The sequence below is a fragment of the Quercus suber genome, unplaced genomic scaffold, assembly GCF_002906115.3.
Source record: "Quercus suber isolate HL8 unplaced genomic scaffold, Cork oak 2.0 scaffold_958, whole genome shotgun sequence".
NCBI lineage: Eukaryota > Viridiplantae > Streptophyta > Magnoliopsida > Fagales > Fagaceae > Quercus > Quercus suber.
This window is the reverse complement of record NW_027070378.1, coordinates 1-15787: the sequence shown is the minus strand read 5'-3', so window position 1 is coordinate 15787 and position 15787 is coordinate 1. Positions and strand designations below refer to the sequence as shown.

Below are 15787 nucleotides of genomic sequence, written 5' to 3'. Positions count from 1 at the left end.
TTTTTTTTTTTTTTTTTTTTTTTTTTTTTTTTTTTTTTTTTTTTTTTTTTTTTTCTCTTTGCAATTATGTTGATGACAAATAACATGACAACTTTGTTTTTTTCTTCACATATTTAGATGAACATGTCTAGGCTAGGAATTATTTGTTTACATTGATTTCTTGGATGAACATGCCATTACCTTCATGCTTTCTTTACATTAAAATTGTTATCTAACAAATTTCACTTTTTGTTTCTCTTTATGTCAAATTCCCCTAACACATATTTGTTTACAATTCTTGAAATTGAAGTGACACTAGTTACATTTATTAATATGAGTTTAAAAACCTTTTGAAATATATTTTTTTATTTGCGAAGACTTTTGAAATAAAGTCGGTACTAAGTCTCAAATTGTTAGGGTATGTTTGGTACACTGTATGAGGATTACAACAGAAATTGTAATCTTTATTACTAGGAATAAAATGTGTTGTAATGTAATAACTAAACCTATTTATTAGTTTGGTTGTGAGTTATAACATTAGAATGAAACTTAAGATTTATTTTAGGAAATATCTTACTCATATAATTATATCTTCTCAAAAATTATTATTTTTAAATTTAAGAGAGATATATATGTTATTTTTTATGATTTTTTATTTTTATAATAGTTAGTTGCATATGGAAAGTTTGTTTATTTGGAAATATATTAAGTTTTGAAATTATTATATTTACTAAGGAATAGCTAATACAACCTTTTAAAGAGGAATAGTTATTCCTTATTTTGAAGAATAGCTATTCACAAGGAATAACTATTCCTTGTAATAAAAACATAACCAAACTAAAGAATAACCAAACTAAATAATAACTAAACTATAGGAATAACTATTACATTACAACGCCTATTACAGTCTACCAAACATGCCCTTAGTATTTTATTCTATTTTGGGATATCTCAAACTATATATGGTCAATTTTGAAAAGTCGATAAATAAATTTTTTATATTACCCTTTTAAATTATTTATAAAAAAAATTATTTTACCAATTTATTTAAATTTTTTTATTATTTTACCCTTTTTATTTATTTATAAGAAAATTATTTAAAATGTCAAAACTATTTTTTCATTGACGTTTAAATTAATATGGATAGTTTTGGAAACTTATACATATCTTTTTTGTTAGAGATATATATTAGACATATTAACCCAATGTAATAGGCCCAAGCCCATTCCTACTTGTACTAGTAGTCTAGCGTTTATTCGCCTATATATACTCATGTTAGGGTTCATTGTAACACAGGTTTTGTACTACACTCTTATACAATAAAGATGTAACCCTTAAAGGATTCCTTCGTGGATGTAAGCCGACAAGGCTGAACCATGTAACTCTCGTGTTCTCGATGTTCCTATTCTATGCTTCTCCTTCCGCATCCACTCTAGTATACACAACATAGTATAACACATCGCGTTTGCTAATAATATTACATTTAACATGGTATCAGAGCCAAACTTCGATCTTGGCATCAAACAAACATCTCTAGCAAGCAAAGAAGATTCTCACGTGCGTAACACAGATACACAACAGTGCCTACGCCTTCTTTCAAATCTGGGTCTACAGCATCACGCAGCTCCCACGGAAACTCCGTTGCTGCCTCGCTGCTACATCTCTGATCTCTCAAGTAAGTCGAATCACTCACCTTATAGATCTGTGCAAATCAAGCCTTCGCCTGAAGAAACCAACCCCACAGGCGTGCTCCTCAGTCTCCCGTAAGGAAAACCCAAAAACTTGGCCATCAACGGCAGCCTCACGCGCCTCCATACGCTGATAACAGCTCCGGAACCACCCACACGCGCCGCCACAATTTAATCAAGTGCAGCTCATCCATCGGCCACATGCGCCGCCATATCGGCCTTTTCCTCCGCCGTTCTACGACGCATAGAAATTTGGTCCTCAACCTATCCTGCACGCGCTATCACGCGCCTCCTGGATCCTCGTCGTCGTTCCCACGAGCTTGTAATAGATTCATGCGCCGTACACGCGCTGAAGGTGATGACATCATCGGATGACGTCATTACTCCACGTCAGCAGCCACGCAGCAAACAAAGCCACGTCAGCCCTAGACACGTCATCAGCCACGTCAGCAGTGTCGCCTCGTCAGCACCACGTCACCAAGCTGACCATTGACCCGAACCGACCCGACCCGGACCACCTGGATCTGACCCGTGAAGCACTGACCATTGACTTTGACCCTGGACAATTAACTTTGACTTTTGTGTTGACTTTTGACTAAAGTCAAAAATTTCCCGAGAAGGCCTATCTTGCTCAATTTTTCGCGTAAATTCCAATTTTGAACTCCGTTTCTTCATTTGAAGCTCTGAAATTGGTTTATTGGTATATTCTTCATCGTGGTTTCTTCAAAGGCATTCTTCAAGTGATCTTCTCGTGCTTATCCAACCTCAAACCTTCATCGAGCTTCCAACTTGAGTTTGAGGGAGGGTGTTAGAGATATATATTAGACATATTAGCCCAATGTAATAGGCCCAAGCCCATTCCTGCTTGTATTAGTAGTCTAGGGTTTAGTCGCCTATATATACTCATGTTAGGGTTCGTTATAACACAGGTTTTGTACTACACTCTTATACAATAAAGATGTAGCCCTTAAGGGATTCCTCTGTGGATGTAGGCTGATAAGGCTGAACCATGTAACACTCGTGTTCTCGATGTTCCTATTCTATGCTTCTCCTTCTGCATCCACTCTAGCATACACAACATAGTATAACACATCGCGTTTGCTAATAATATTACATTTAACATTTTTAATTAAAAACAATACATTAAATAATTCTCATTTAAATAGTTGAATTTTTCTAAACATAATCAACAATTTAGAACAATGGAAGTACTTTTTATTATGTATTTTAAGAGTTAAAGTATCAGTAGAGCAAAATTTGTTTAATAGTTCTCTAGGATCTAATACACACACACAAATAAATATATAGATACGTTATACACAAAAAATCTTATTACAAATTTAATATTGCAAACTTCCAATTCTTTTTAAAATCGTGTTTGTAAAATACATTTGTTAAAATCGTCAGATGGTTTAAAGAAAAAGTTAACAAGTAGCTTAAGGGTATTTGTTAATGATCTTTTACGTGAGCCACGGTTAATTTCATAATTGTGAGTCGGTGAGACTGTGATGCAACTGCAGGAGTCCACAGCTTCCGTCCGCACCACACACACGCTGAATAACACACCTCTCAATTTCAAAGAAGCCTCACATCACAACATCACATGCATGAAGAGGATTAGCCAAAGCCAATCCCTCAAAACCCTACTTACCAACGGTCTCTACCCACAAGCCATCAAAGCTTCTCTTCCAAACCCCAAGCTCACTGACCAAACCTACGCTCTCTTCATCAAGTCCGGTCACTCCTTACACCCTTACCTCTCCACCACTCTCATTTCCCACTTCTCTAAACTCGGACATTTCTCACGCGCTTCCAAGTATCTCTTCGAAACCCATAACCCCGATACAGTCTCATTCAACGCTCTCATTTCTGGGTTCGCCAGGTTTCGCCAACCCAGACCCGTTTTCGAGCTCTTTTAACAATTTAAGACATCTGGGTCTGGAACCTGATGTGTTTACGTTGAGCTCTTTGGTTAAAGCGTGTGAAAGTTTGCAGGAAAACGAGGCTGCCCATGGAGTTTGTTTGAGAATGGGGTTTGGCTCGGGAGCTTATTTGGTGAGTGTGTTTATAGAGAACTATGCGAGAGCTGGGGATGTTGAAAAGGCTTAGAAGTGTTTTGGGGAATGTTTGGTATTGGACAATGTGGTTTGGACTGCTATGGTTTGTGGGTATGTGTGGAATGGGGAGTTTGAGAAGGGTAAGGTGGTTTTTGTGGAAATGAGGGGTTTGAGTTTGGAGCTGAATGAGTTTAGCTTGACTGGGGTGCTTGGTGCACTGTTTGATGTGAGAGAGGGGGAACAGGTTCATGGTATTGGTGTTAAGATGGGTTTGTTGTGTGGCAGTTTTATACATTTGAATAAAGCTATTATGAACATGTACTGTAAGTGTGGGAATAAGGTGGCTGCAGTTAAGATGTTTGATGAAATTTCTGAACCAGATGATGTGTCTTGGACTGAATGGATAGGAGCTGCTTGTGATGGTTTGGAAGCTTTGGAGTTGTTTAAAGTTTTGCAATCTGGGGATTTGGAGATGAGTGAGTGTACAATGTGGTGGGTTTTTTGAAAGTGATTTGTGTTAGCAATGCATTGATGTCCACGTACGGGAAGTGTGGTGGAATGTATGATGCTAGACATGTTTTTGATGATATGCTTCATCGAGTTTCTGTTTCTTGGAATTTCTGTGACTGCTGGGTATTCTGAGAATGGATTTTTAGTAGTCTGGGTCTTGAAGTGTTTTCTCAAATGCGTGATCTTTCACTACAGCCAAATGAATATAATCTGGCTAGCATTCTTGAAGTTGTTTCTAACTCAAATTCTGTAATTCAGGCAATGCAAATTCATTTGCATATGATTAAATGTGGCTTTATGTTCAATGATTCTATGGTGTCTTGCTTGATAAAAACATATGGGAAATGCCATGGGATAGATGAAGCAAAAGAGATATTGCCATGCTGATGCTTTAAGTTTGTTCTACACCTCAAGAAGCTTGTACCTTGAAGTGGACAGTACAATCTTCAGTATTGTCGTCAAAGCTTGTGGTGCATTGACAGATTTGGTACAGGGAAGAGTAGTTCACTCACTGTGTCTTAAATTTGGATTTGATCAGGATACATTTGTGGAAAGTACTGTTATTGACATCTACTGTAAGTGCGGAAGCATTGGTGATGCACAGAAGGCTTTTAGGATTACATCTAGAAACAATTTGGCTGCTTGGAATGCCATGATAATGGGATATGCTCAACATGGTTGTTTTCATGAAGTTTCTGATGTTTTTGAGAAAATGTGTAAATCTGGAATAGAATCAGATGAGATAACTTTTCTTGGATTTCTTACTTCATGCTGTCATGCAGGGCTGGTGAGAGAAGCAAATGATTACTTAAACTCTATGTTTGAACTTCATAGATTCATCCCACATTTAGAACACTATGCCTGTATGGTTGACCTGCTCAGTCGAGTTGGACTCCTAGAAGATGCAAAGAGGACAATTGATCAAATGCCTATTCACCCTGATGCTCATATATGGCAAATTCTTCTATCAGCCTGCAACATCCATGGAAATGTTGTTCTGGGGAATGTTGCTGCCAGAAAACTTCTTGAGCTGCAACCTGAAAATGAATCTGCTTATCTTCTTCTGTCAAATCTCTATGCTTCTGCTGGTATGTGGAGTGATGTTGGAAAATTCAGGAAACAAATGAAGGAAAAAGTAGTTCACAAATAACCTGGTTCTAGTTGGATTCAAGTTGGAGGATCCGTACATTACTTTTTTGCTGGCGACATGTCACATCCTGAGAGTAAAGAAATATATATGGAGCTAATAAAGTTGTATGATCAGATGTTGGTGTCTCCAAAATTGGATCAAAATGATGCTTTCCTGATGAAAATATGAATTAGAAGCAGAGGAATTTTTTCTAATTTTTTTGCTGCAATTAACTCTGCAGGGTGTTTGTGTTTCCAGAACTCATCAAGTGTCGTTACCTGTTGTCTAAAATCAGTTGGCATATGAAATCCATTCAACATATGTATTACAGATGACTTAAGAAATTTTATCTGACTAGTGGTCAGAGGCGAAAGTCTGAAAAGGCCATAAATTATGGCTTTGCAGCTCTTTGTTCCAACTTAACTAACACAACTCTGAGAGAGAATTCTCCATAAACTGCCATTTGCCAAAATTATGACTGCACAGGTGTGCATTGCTCACTAAAAGCTCTGTTGTTAATCTACAGTGGCAGTATTTCTAGTCACAACAGAAAGCAATGATTGGATTCTGCTTTCCATCACAGATACTGTTAACAAATGTGGCCTTCTTTTGACTGAAATCTACAACATTAGAAAGAAAAAAAGTGAGATATTACATGTAAATTGGCACTTATGGTCCTTTTTTGGCTGCTCAAAGTGAGTTTTGACATCGGAATGTGGTCATAACAAAGTTTTAGAAGTTTGCTGCTACACAGTCTCCCATGGAGAGTGTCTGCTTCTGTCCTTGACTTCATCTGATCTCTTTTAAGCTGTGGCATTCTGCTTCTGATATTTTTGCCAAGGATGGATGAATCTTCTATCAAAAATGGAAAGATGCTTGACTGATGAGTTGGGAGTCTGGGTGAAGGTAAGCCAGTATATAGTGTTAGAATAATGGTTAATTGATTAAAATTTGAGAATCTTCTATCAGATTCAGCTTTTGGGATAAGTAGTAGTTTATCATATAACTCTATTGGATTCACAATCTTTTGAGATTGTTTATGGTTCTTGCGGTAGAAAGTGGCCAGTGGGTGAATGAGGACGTGGCAGGAAGATACATAATAATTAGATTTACGACTTCATATGCTTAGGATATTAGTTTTGTTTCATGTTTACAGTCTCATATTTTATGACATAAAGATATATCATGGAGGCTACTTTACACATAGCGACCTCTTGTCCCAGTGAGAACAAGCTTGGCTCGTGACATCTTTCTACAACATGTAACTTATACATTTTCAAATGACTTAGTAATGAATGTTTATAGGTATTGAAATTGGTTGTTATTTTAATGATAGGCGGCATTCATCTATTTAAAATCAGTTCAAATTTTCAAGAAGCAGGATGTAATATCTTGACTTGAGTAAAGGGAGTGGTAGAAGAAAAATAACTATATTAATAAGATAATGATCACTGATCATACGGTGTCTAACATGGATCAGTGCTTTCAATTGTTTCAATTCTTCCTCATATAAGTTTTCCTGCCAGAGTGTTGGTGATCTCAAGAGGCTCCAGAGAACACAGAGACTAATGAGTGGAAAGCATTTGCTGATATTCTTGACTTATCTGCCCCCTTTTTGGAAGAGGCCTTCTGCCCCTCAGATTTTTGTTGATTATTGTAGTGGGGACATTTCTGATCTTGTTACTCATATTGTAATGCAAGGCAGTTTCACCCTCTTCCTTCAAGCTGTTGCTCATATTTTATTTACTTTTTGGATCTTATTCTTGTTTTGTATTCTAATTTTAATATGCGTATCCCTGCAGTTTTGTGTCCGAACTTTTCAAAAAATTACCGTGTTTTTATGTCCTACCCATACTTGTGTTTGTGTTTCTCAGTCCTTCGTTTAGAACAATATGCCAACATGTTTGACTTGCTTGGACAAGTTGGAAACCTAGAAGATGCAAAGAGGACAATCAAACAAATGCTCATTCACCTTGATGCTCATATATGGCAGATTTTTCTATCAGCCTGCAACATCCATGAAAATGTTGTTCTAGGGAATGCTGCTGCCAGAAAACTTGATGAGCTACAGCCCGAAAATTAATCTGCTTATCTTCTTCTGTTAATCTATATGCTTCTGCTATTGCAGCCTATAACAAGAGCATCTTGGCCCAATATCTGATTTTGGGGATAATTAGATACTTATTTAAATAAAGCCAATTCTCAAAAAAGAAAAGCTAATAAAATATAAGATGGAAATAACGAAAAATATGGAGCACTAATAGATAAGATTTCCAACCTATTTATTAAATTCAATTACAAGGTACAAACATTTTAAAATGTTGTTGCTTAATTTTTAAACCGTGGAACTTAGTTCCTAGGCTCATCATCATAGATTACCTCCTCAGCTTCAGTGGATGCGTGGGACTGCAAAGGGAGTTTCTCCATAGATTCAGCATAGTGTACATCCGGGGAAGATTGCATACCAACCATTTCAACATTTGCTAAGCGGAAGTAGAGGTGGCGAGTGGAGGCCATGACTATGGACACCTTTGTCCATAAGAAAGAGTGGTTCCTAGTCGGCAGGGGTTTGGTTTGTCTTCAACACCATCTCCTTGGGGTATGTTTAAAATAGAGTGAGATGGATGATCGTCCAAGTCCTCATTTAAAGGTGTGTTTCGAGCAGAGGAAGAAGCCAGCGACATTTCATCTTTCATCTCTCTTCCTTCCGTTGAAACATTAGGGGCTAATTCTGCTTCCTTTGATAAATCTCTTATTTCGGCATACTTGGAGTTAGATATTGAAGCGTACACATAAAAGCAAAGGAACACAGAGCTTACTATTGCTAAAGTCAGAAAATACCTATCCAGATGACTCTGGTTTATGGTGCCCTTGAACCAACTTCTTACTAGATGGACACAAGGTATGCTGAAGAAATTTCCGAAACTTAATACACATCCAGTCAACAATTTCCCAGAATTCCACATCGATTTAGTGACGTGCTTACTGAAAAATTCCTGGAGGCCTTCTTCGACAAGTCCCTCCGTTAGTCCCAACAAAATAAATTGTGGAAGTAACCAGAGGATACTCATGGAGATAGTGTCTTCCTCAAATAGGTCGTCGTCATGATTAAGTCCCTTAATTTCTTTCAATCTGTTGACCTGCTTCAATCTGTGGACCTCCACCTGCCAAGCTGCAATGCAACACAATACAGAACAAATCATCCCAACACCAATTCTCACCAGTGTGACATTGGGATTTCTTGCTTTCTCTGACCAAAACAGATGCGGGATTATGAAGCGTAGAAAGTAATTGAGTACGAAGAAAGCAACTAGAACCGTGACATCCTTTTCAGTAATCGTATTCTTCAAGTTGGTACTTTGTTCAATAAAGAAAGTATGTCCGGTAGCCTGGACCAAACTATAGGCTAAAAAGGTTGTCCACAAAGGTATCAATTTCAAAAAGCACTTTACTTGGGTCACTTGTTCAACTGAGCAAAGATTCTCCTCTTCCTGCGGACTGCTTAAGGTTTTTTCTACAGTCACAGCAGCTTTGTCTAACCACCTGCATCAGCATAATTACCCATGAATTCCCCACATCATATGTATGGATTCTATGGAACACCACATCAGTTTTAAAAACATAATTTTAGTTAAAATTGTAAAAATGTGTTTTGAAAACACATACGAACGAAGTGTGCGTAACACCGAGAGAAAGAGACCAACCTGAACCAAAAAACTTTTGGCAACAATAGTATTTGATTATTTTCCTCTTCGTACAACTTTGGATTTGGTTCAGATTTCCAAGATAACTGAGTTGGTGTACCAGGGTAGGCGAGATAACGTTTGGATATAGCTGCCTTGAAGACTTTGAAAATAACATGGGAGTTCCTATTGTGTCTTTTGGGACAGTAAAATTTGAAGCCGCATAAGAACAACAAAAGAGATGCTCCCATCACCACACTGGAAGGTAAGAAGGTTCTTTCCCATTCTACTTCTGAAAGGCAAAAGACAGCAATGGCAGATCCAGAAATCCAGGCAATACACCACCAGACATTTGTACGACCCTCTATTTGGGCTTTACTTTCGTTGGAATTTTCATTTTCTCCCTCAATCAACTGTTCAGAAAGAAATTCTTTTAGGATTGAATCTAGGCCATATTTACCAAGTGCTACAGCCAACGCTGCAACATAAATAGGTCCATATTGGCCTCGAGAAGTTGAAACCCATAACAGCATCAATCCCTGCATCAAGAAGGACATTGATATTTAGATTTTTGTGAAACTTCTTAAATTTTCGTTAATATATTTCGACACATAAAAAATGTCTATCATCAAGGTGCTCCACATTTAAGGTCTGATAGAACAACCTTAGTCACTACCCTAGCGTGAAAACACAAGAGCTTGTTGAAATCCAAATTAAAAATTACGGCTAGATTACTTTAATCTAACTTAACAAAGTGCGGAATAAGAGTAAATGTGCGCAACAAACCGATAACACTATTCTAAGCTATATCCATCCACAATAAACAATAAAATGAAAGTTTAAAGAGTAGAGAAGAGAGAGACAAACACAAGATAATACCAAGACATGTTATTGAAGAGAAAACCGAAAAACCTCTCTATAACCCTCCAAGTCGAAATCGATCCGCTAGTGAATAAAGTTGGAATATACAAATAACAAAGGACCCTTCAAACTTCTGCTACCAATGGACTTCTCGGAGTCTTGTCTTCACTAACTTCCCAGATCTTGCAATTCAGCCCGGTAACAATCTCTAACTCTCATGTGTATTTGCTAGGGTTTTTTCTCTAAAAAGTACTCCTTACAATTCATGGGTAATAAGGGTATTTATAGTGTGGATAAAGAATTTGGTAAAGCACTTTATCTTTTTGCCAGATAGAATGTTTCATAGGTACCTCGCAAGATAGCCCTTCTCGCGAAGTACTTGCAAACTTGACAGGTTGGCGTGACTCTTCAGCTTCTAGTTATGTGCTTCACACGTGACCTTTTACGAGTTACTCTTCTCTTGAGCTAGTCACAAACTACGTTGATTCATCTTTGAAGCTTGATTCTTCACCGATCTCTCACACTTATCCCTTACAAATAAACTCACATAAATACAGGGAAATGATTGAAGTAATTACAATCAAATTTAACACGGAATTAAAGCCAACAAAGGCTAGTTGGAAATCACAACTTTACCATCCTAAAGTGGAGATAAATGCTAATTTAGCTAGATTGGATAATGGCAAAAGGCTTATGGTGGAAGCTCATAAGTCGAAGCCAGTGTTTAGGTCTCATCCTAAGAAAATGGTTGGATCAAATTTTGTTCCCACTTACCACCATTGTGGTTTTATTAGTCATATTAGACCACATTGTTCTTTGTTGAGACAAAAACAAAATCATGTTGCTAGATTGATTCCTAGAGGAAGCCCAAGGGAACATGCTAAACGTGGAGTTTCTAGAATTGTTGGTATTCCTTCTATCGCATACCAAGGCCAACTTGTGAAGAAAATTTAGTCAATCTTAAGTTCTTTGGACCTTGGTAAGTTTGCTACCAAATCTTTGTCTTTGTGTAGACAATTCCCCCCTCCTCATGTTTCTTCACCCCTAAATTGAAGATTAAAGCTATTTGGGTGAAGTAAGACGCTCTAACTTGAGAGGTTTCTACTCCATCCTTGATCTAATTAATCTAATCTTTAGGACATATTTTGCATATTAGATTTTTCATTCACATGCAATATACATCCTTTTTATTTTGGAGTTATTTATCTTGTTTGTTGTTATATGATCAATGCTTTTCATTTGTTTTTGTGTGAGTTTTTAAAAATCTAAAAACACAACAATTAAAAAAAAATGAAAAATCTAAAAATTTAACCAAAATATGGTTGATCACATATTACTTGTATTTGGCCTAGTACGTTTGTACTAATAGCATAGTGCATTGTCAAGCTGGTTATGATTATCTAGTTATGATTTGTGAGTAGAGTTCAATGTTCTAAGGATGTGTGTGGAAATACCTAATCATAATTTTCATACTTTATTTACTACAAGCTTAGATTGTGCTCTACACATGCTTAAACTGATTTATATGTTTATATTTCACATCTAAAATTATGTATTGTTATGGACACCTTTTTCTGCAACCTAGATTTAATCTCATATGAAGGGTAAAAGGGTAATTTCATACTTGGAGATATCATATTAATTCTATCCATTTGATCTTCAATTGTCCCTAATCAAAATGATGCTAATGTCTTAATGATCAAAACAACTGGTCACAGACCTCAATCAGACCCCTAGATTGAAAGTTATCATTAAATCAAATTTCAATGGCTTCGATGCATCTTCATAAATCGAGTCTAATCATACTTGATAATGAACAAATAATTTTATTGGTCCCATGAAAACTGGCACACGTCAAGCATTTGAAAATCTGTTGGGAAAAACATTGTCCAACTTTCACCTAACCCTTGGTCAACTAAAATGGTCAGAATAGCAAAAATTCACTCTCTTGTTGCTCTAGCCTTTACCCATCCTTTATAAACCTCATTTCCCACAAATTAAACCCTAATTCTCATTTGAAAGTTGAAAGAAACCAATAAATTGTGAGAGCCAAACACTTACCATTTTTCTCTACTTTTTCCCTCTCACCATAGCCAAATTCTTGAGAGGAGATTAAATTCTTCACACCCATCATCACCAAAGTGTTGTGAGTGTTGTTGGCAGTCTTGGGAATAATTGGAACTGCCACAAAATTAAATCAGCCATAGAAGTTTGAAGATGCAATTGGAGCTCAATTGCATATCCTATTGCTAGAGTAGAGAAATGAGTCTAGGAATTGCCAGCAAAAGCTTAGAGTTCTTGAGTACAAGATTATAGTATTGCTTGGAGGGTTGTGTCATGTAATTTGTATTGCAACAATCTATTCTAGTGGATCATTTAAGTGTGGGTGCCACAAAGACATTTTTTCGCTTGCTTCTCGCGTTTTCTCTTCAATAACACATTTAGTGTTATCTTGTGGTATTGTGTCTTTAATTTTATGTGGGTTGCTCTTTATTAGGGATAGGCCCAAGATTTTGAGTTAAGGGGGGCCGGAGTATAAGTTAAAAAAAAAATCTTGAAATTTCAAATAAGTATCTATTTAGTATTAACAAACAATCAACAAAGAAAAAAAAAAAATTTGTTTCATAATACATCATAATGCAATCATCTACTAATAAAGACAAAAACAAAAAACTACATTGTTCTTAATACATTAGAGCATTTCTATTATCTCATGCAAAAATTTCTATTTATTTTACCATAATAACCTATTTTTTATTTTATATACTTCCTATTATTTATTTCTACATTTCTTCATAATACTACTTCCTTATCAATTTTTTATTATTATCTCAAATCATCTCTCTCTTCCTCAACCAAAAACCATTGTCCTCAATCTAAATAATTTCTAAAACATTCATTTGCATAGCAACAATATTTGTGTAAATTTTCCCAATCAACCCAAAATAGACCCACATTAGTCTATATATCATTGTATAAAAATACATTTGTGTTATTGTAATTGTGTAAATTTGCAAAAATACATTTGTATTATAGTAATTGTTTAAATTTGCACAGTTATTATAGCACAAAAGTATTTTTGCACAATGATTCATAGATTGATGTGGGTGTATTTTGGAGTTGATTGGAAAATTTTGGAACCTTATGCTATTTTACAACTAATGAAAATGCTATTATAATAAAATCAATGTAAAATTGTAGGGGAAGGGGCCTAAAAGTTCTAAAAGTGGAGGCCCAAAATATAGAATGGTAAAACACACACTTTTTTCTTTTTCTTTTTTAATTTCTTAAGAACTAGCTGGGGGGGGGGGGGGGGTTAGAACACCCTGACCTAAAAAAAAAATTTATATATAATAAAAAAAATTTATATTTGCTCTGTATTAGGAACACCCTCAATCACAAAATTAAGAACACCCTCAAATAAAAAAAAAATTAAAATAAAATCTGGGAAAAAAATATAACAGAGGCAAACCCACGACAAGACCAAATGCCCAACAGATTATAGACAAACCCACATATCCTCACAAAAAAAAAAAAAAAAAAAAAACAGAGCAGCGCAGCGCCTCATAAAAAAAAAAAAGGAAAAAAAAAGACAAACCTACAGATTCTCATTAAAGCTTTATAAAAAAAAAATTTAAAAAAAATGAAATCACTAAGCTAACCCTAATCTAAAGACAGACAAAGGTCACAGAGCATTGAGCAATGTCGCTTGTTGAGGCTCATCCAAGCCAAGTAGCCAACGTCGCTCATCGTTGCTCATCGGAATGGAGGACAGAGATTGCCAGTGCCAGATCTGCAAATCGCTTACCCGCTGGCTCGTCCGCTTGTGCCCAGTCCAATTCAGGCCTCCCGCCTCCTTGCTCATTACTCAGCTGCTGCCGTTGCTCCAATGCTCCCTCCAACAGTCCGACCCTGCCTCAAGGTATTTCATTTTTTTTTCTAAGCTAACTTCTCTCAGTCTCTCTCTTTTCTCTCTGACTCCCTCTCGGTCTCTCACTCTCTCTCTATCTGAACTGAAAAGTCTGAAATGAAAATTATGAAATGACTCTCTCTCTCTCTCTCTCTCTCTCTCTCTCTCTCTCTCTCTCTCTCTTTATTCTTTAATAAGACCAACTCAGTAACTCTCTCTCTCTTTTGATTGGCCAAACTTTAGTCTTTAGCTTTATTAAATTTTTTCTGTTTTTGACTTTTTGAAATTGAATTTGGCTTTATCAGTTTATCTTATCTGTTGGTGTTGGTGAAATATTAATTGTTTTTTAGTGTAATGCATGATTGTGAAATTTTCTGATTGATAGGGGGCATCATGAGGCTTGCTTGTGTGTTGAGTGGGGTGGGGTGGATGGGCACATGGGATGGGGTCCGGCTGCACAAGTGCACATTACACAGTTTTAGTGCTTTAATTATTGTGCTACACATAAGATGTGTAAATAATGTGCACATCAGTGGCTCTTTTAGTGCTTTTAGTTTAATGTGCACATGAGGCTAAACAATATAACAAATTAAAGCAGTATAATTAATGACAAACAAATTAAGGCAATATAGTTTATTGTTAGGCTAAACAACAATAATTAATAAAACAATATATTATAAAAGACAAACAAATTAAATTATGTTGGGCTAAACAACACTTAATAATTTTATAATTAATGAAATAACAATATAACAAATTATAGTTTATAAAAGACAAACAAATTAATGAAACAACTAAACAACGTTACAACAATAATTAATAATTTTATTAATATTTCAAATGAACTTATAGTTTATTGTTTTTTTTTTTTTTTTTGGCTAGAATTATGGACAAATATTTGATAAGAAAACCACGTACCCAAAATTCATCTCCTGTGCAAGATTCTTCTCGTGTTTTTTAATTGTTGTTGTTGTTAATATATAAATTTTCTTTTTATTAGATTGTGTAATTTATGCTTGTTGAGGAACACTCTAAAAAAATTTATGGAGTCGTCACTGGCCCTAGTTCCGTCCCTGCTCTTGATATATGCTCTATGTGTTTATCCATGCTTATTTTGATGTTCATGCACGCTATAATTGACTAATCACTTAAATTTGGTTTGAATTGTTATTCATTTTATATATAAAAAAAAGGTTACCCTAAAAGTGAGATTAAGCTGTAAATTAAAATTTGGGGTCTTAATCAATAACTAGGTTGGGTTAGTATTTCTCAAAACACATTATGTATTTTTTGTTCCTTTCATTTTATGTAACCTACCTTCGAAAATTCCAATTTTTTTTTTTTTTAAAATAGTTTTATCAGCCAAAGGCTATTTATTACACAAGAAAAGAATGTGGAATTACCATAGTGTAGGCCAAAGCGCAGATGACAATCGTTGTGAAACATTTTATATAGTTATCTGCAATATACGCAACACAACTGCTGATACGGTTGACATGCCATCCTGAAGATTTACGATTGTTGCAGCTGTTTGCAAATTGATGTCCTTGTCCCAGGTGTAACTGAGGTAATCAATCAACATCTCCACCACTGCAAGTTGATCATGCTATGGCTCACAATCAATCCTGAAGTTCATTGAAGAAAAACAATATTTTTATTTTTACAAAAAAAAAAAAAAAGAGAAAAGAATACAAATCTATTCTCTGTCAACTCCAACATTAATGAAACTTTTACTTTATTTTCGGAATTATTACCAAAGATGAATGGCACAGCCTTTGAGAAGAAGATATAATCGTGATAGCATTTCCGACCTTGCCGTAGATCCTTGAGAACCATTCACCACACATTACCATTGTGGGTGGGAATCAGAGATTCAGAGTACTTTAGGAATGAATGATTGAGCTCTTAAAAACCAAAACGTTTGGTTAGTGAAACTAAACATAAGTGAATAGGATAAACTTTAATGCTAA

General features: G+C 35.7%; 1 protein-coding gene, 1 long non-coding RNA gene and 1 pseudogene across 2 annotated transcripts; 1 reads left to right on the top strand and 2 right to left on the bottom strand.

Moving 5' to 3' along the window:
* Window positions 1-3146: 3146 nt before the first annotated feature.
* Window positions 3147-7119, top strand: LOC112032573 (putative pentatricopeptide repeat-containing protein At3g25970; annotated as a pseudogene).
* Window positions 7120-7599: 480 nt separating this feature from the next.
* On the bottom strand, window positions 7600-9603 carry LOC112032570 (protein NRT1/ PTR FAMILY 5.4). Its single transcript, XM_024065344.2, has 2 exons — window positions 9068-9603; window positions 7600-8906 (listed from the first exon to the last, which is right to left on the bottom strand). Exons 1-2 carry the CDS (start codon window positions 9601-9603, stop codon window positions 7883-7885), a joined length of 1560 nt encoding a protein of 519 aa, XP_023921112.1. The 3' UTR covers window positions 7600-7882.
* A 3700-nt stretch (window positions 9604-13303) lies between these two features.
* On the bottom strand, window positions 13304-15774 carry LOC136065404 (uncharacterized). The gene is made up of 3 exons (XR_010627034.1): window positions 15572-15774; window positions 15221-15442; window positions 13304-14270 (listed from the first exon to the last, which is right to left on the bottom strand). It is a non-coding gene; the product is annotated as an uncharacterized LOC136065404 (long non-coding RNA).
* Between the last annotated feature and the right edge of the window lie 13 nt (window positions 15775-15787).

Coding starts and splice junctions, on each gene's coding strand:
- LOC112032570 (XM_024065344.2), bottom strand. CDS start 9,603: ATGTCCTTCTTGATGCAGGGATTGATGCTGTTATGGGTTTCAACTTCT. Junction 8,907..9,067: donor CCAAAAGTTTTTTGGTTCAG/GTTGGTCTCTTT, acceptor ATGCTGATGCAG/GTGGTTAGACAAAGCTGCTG.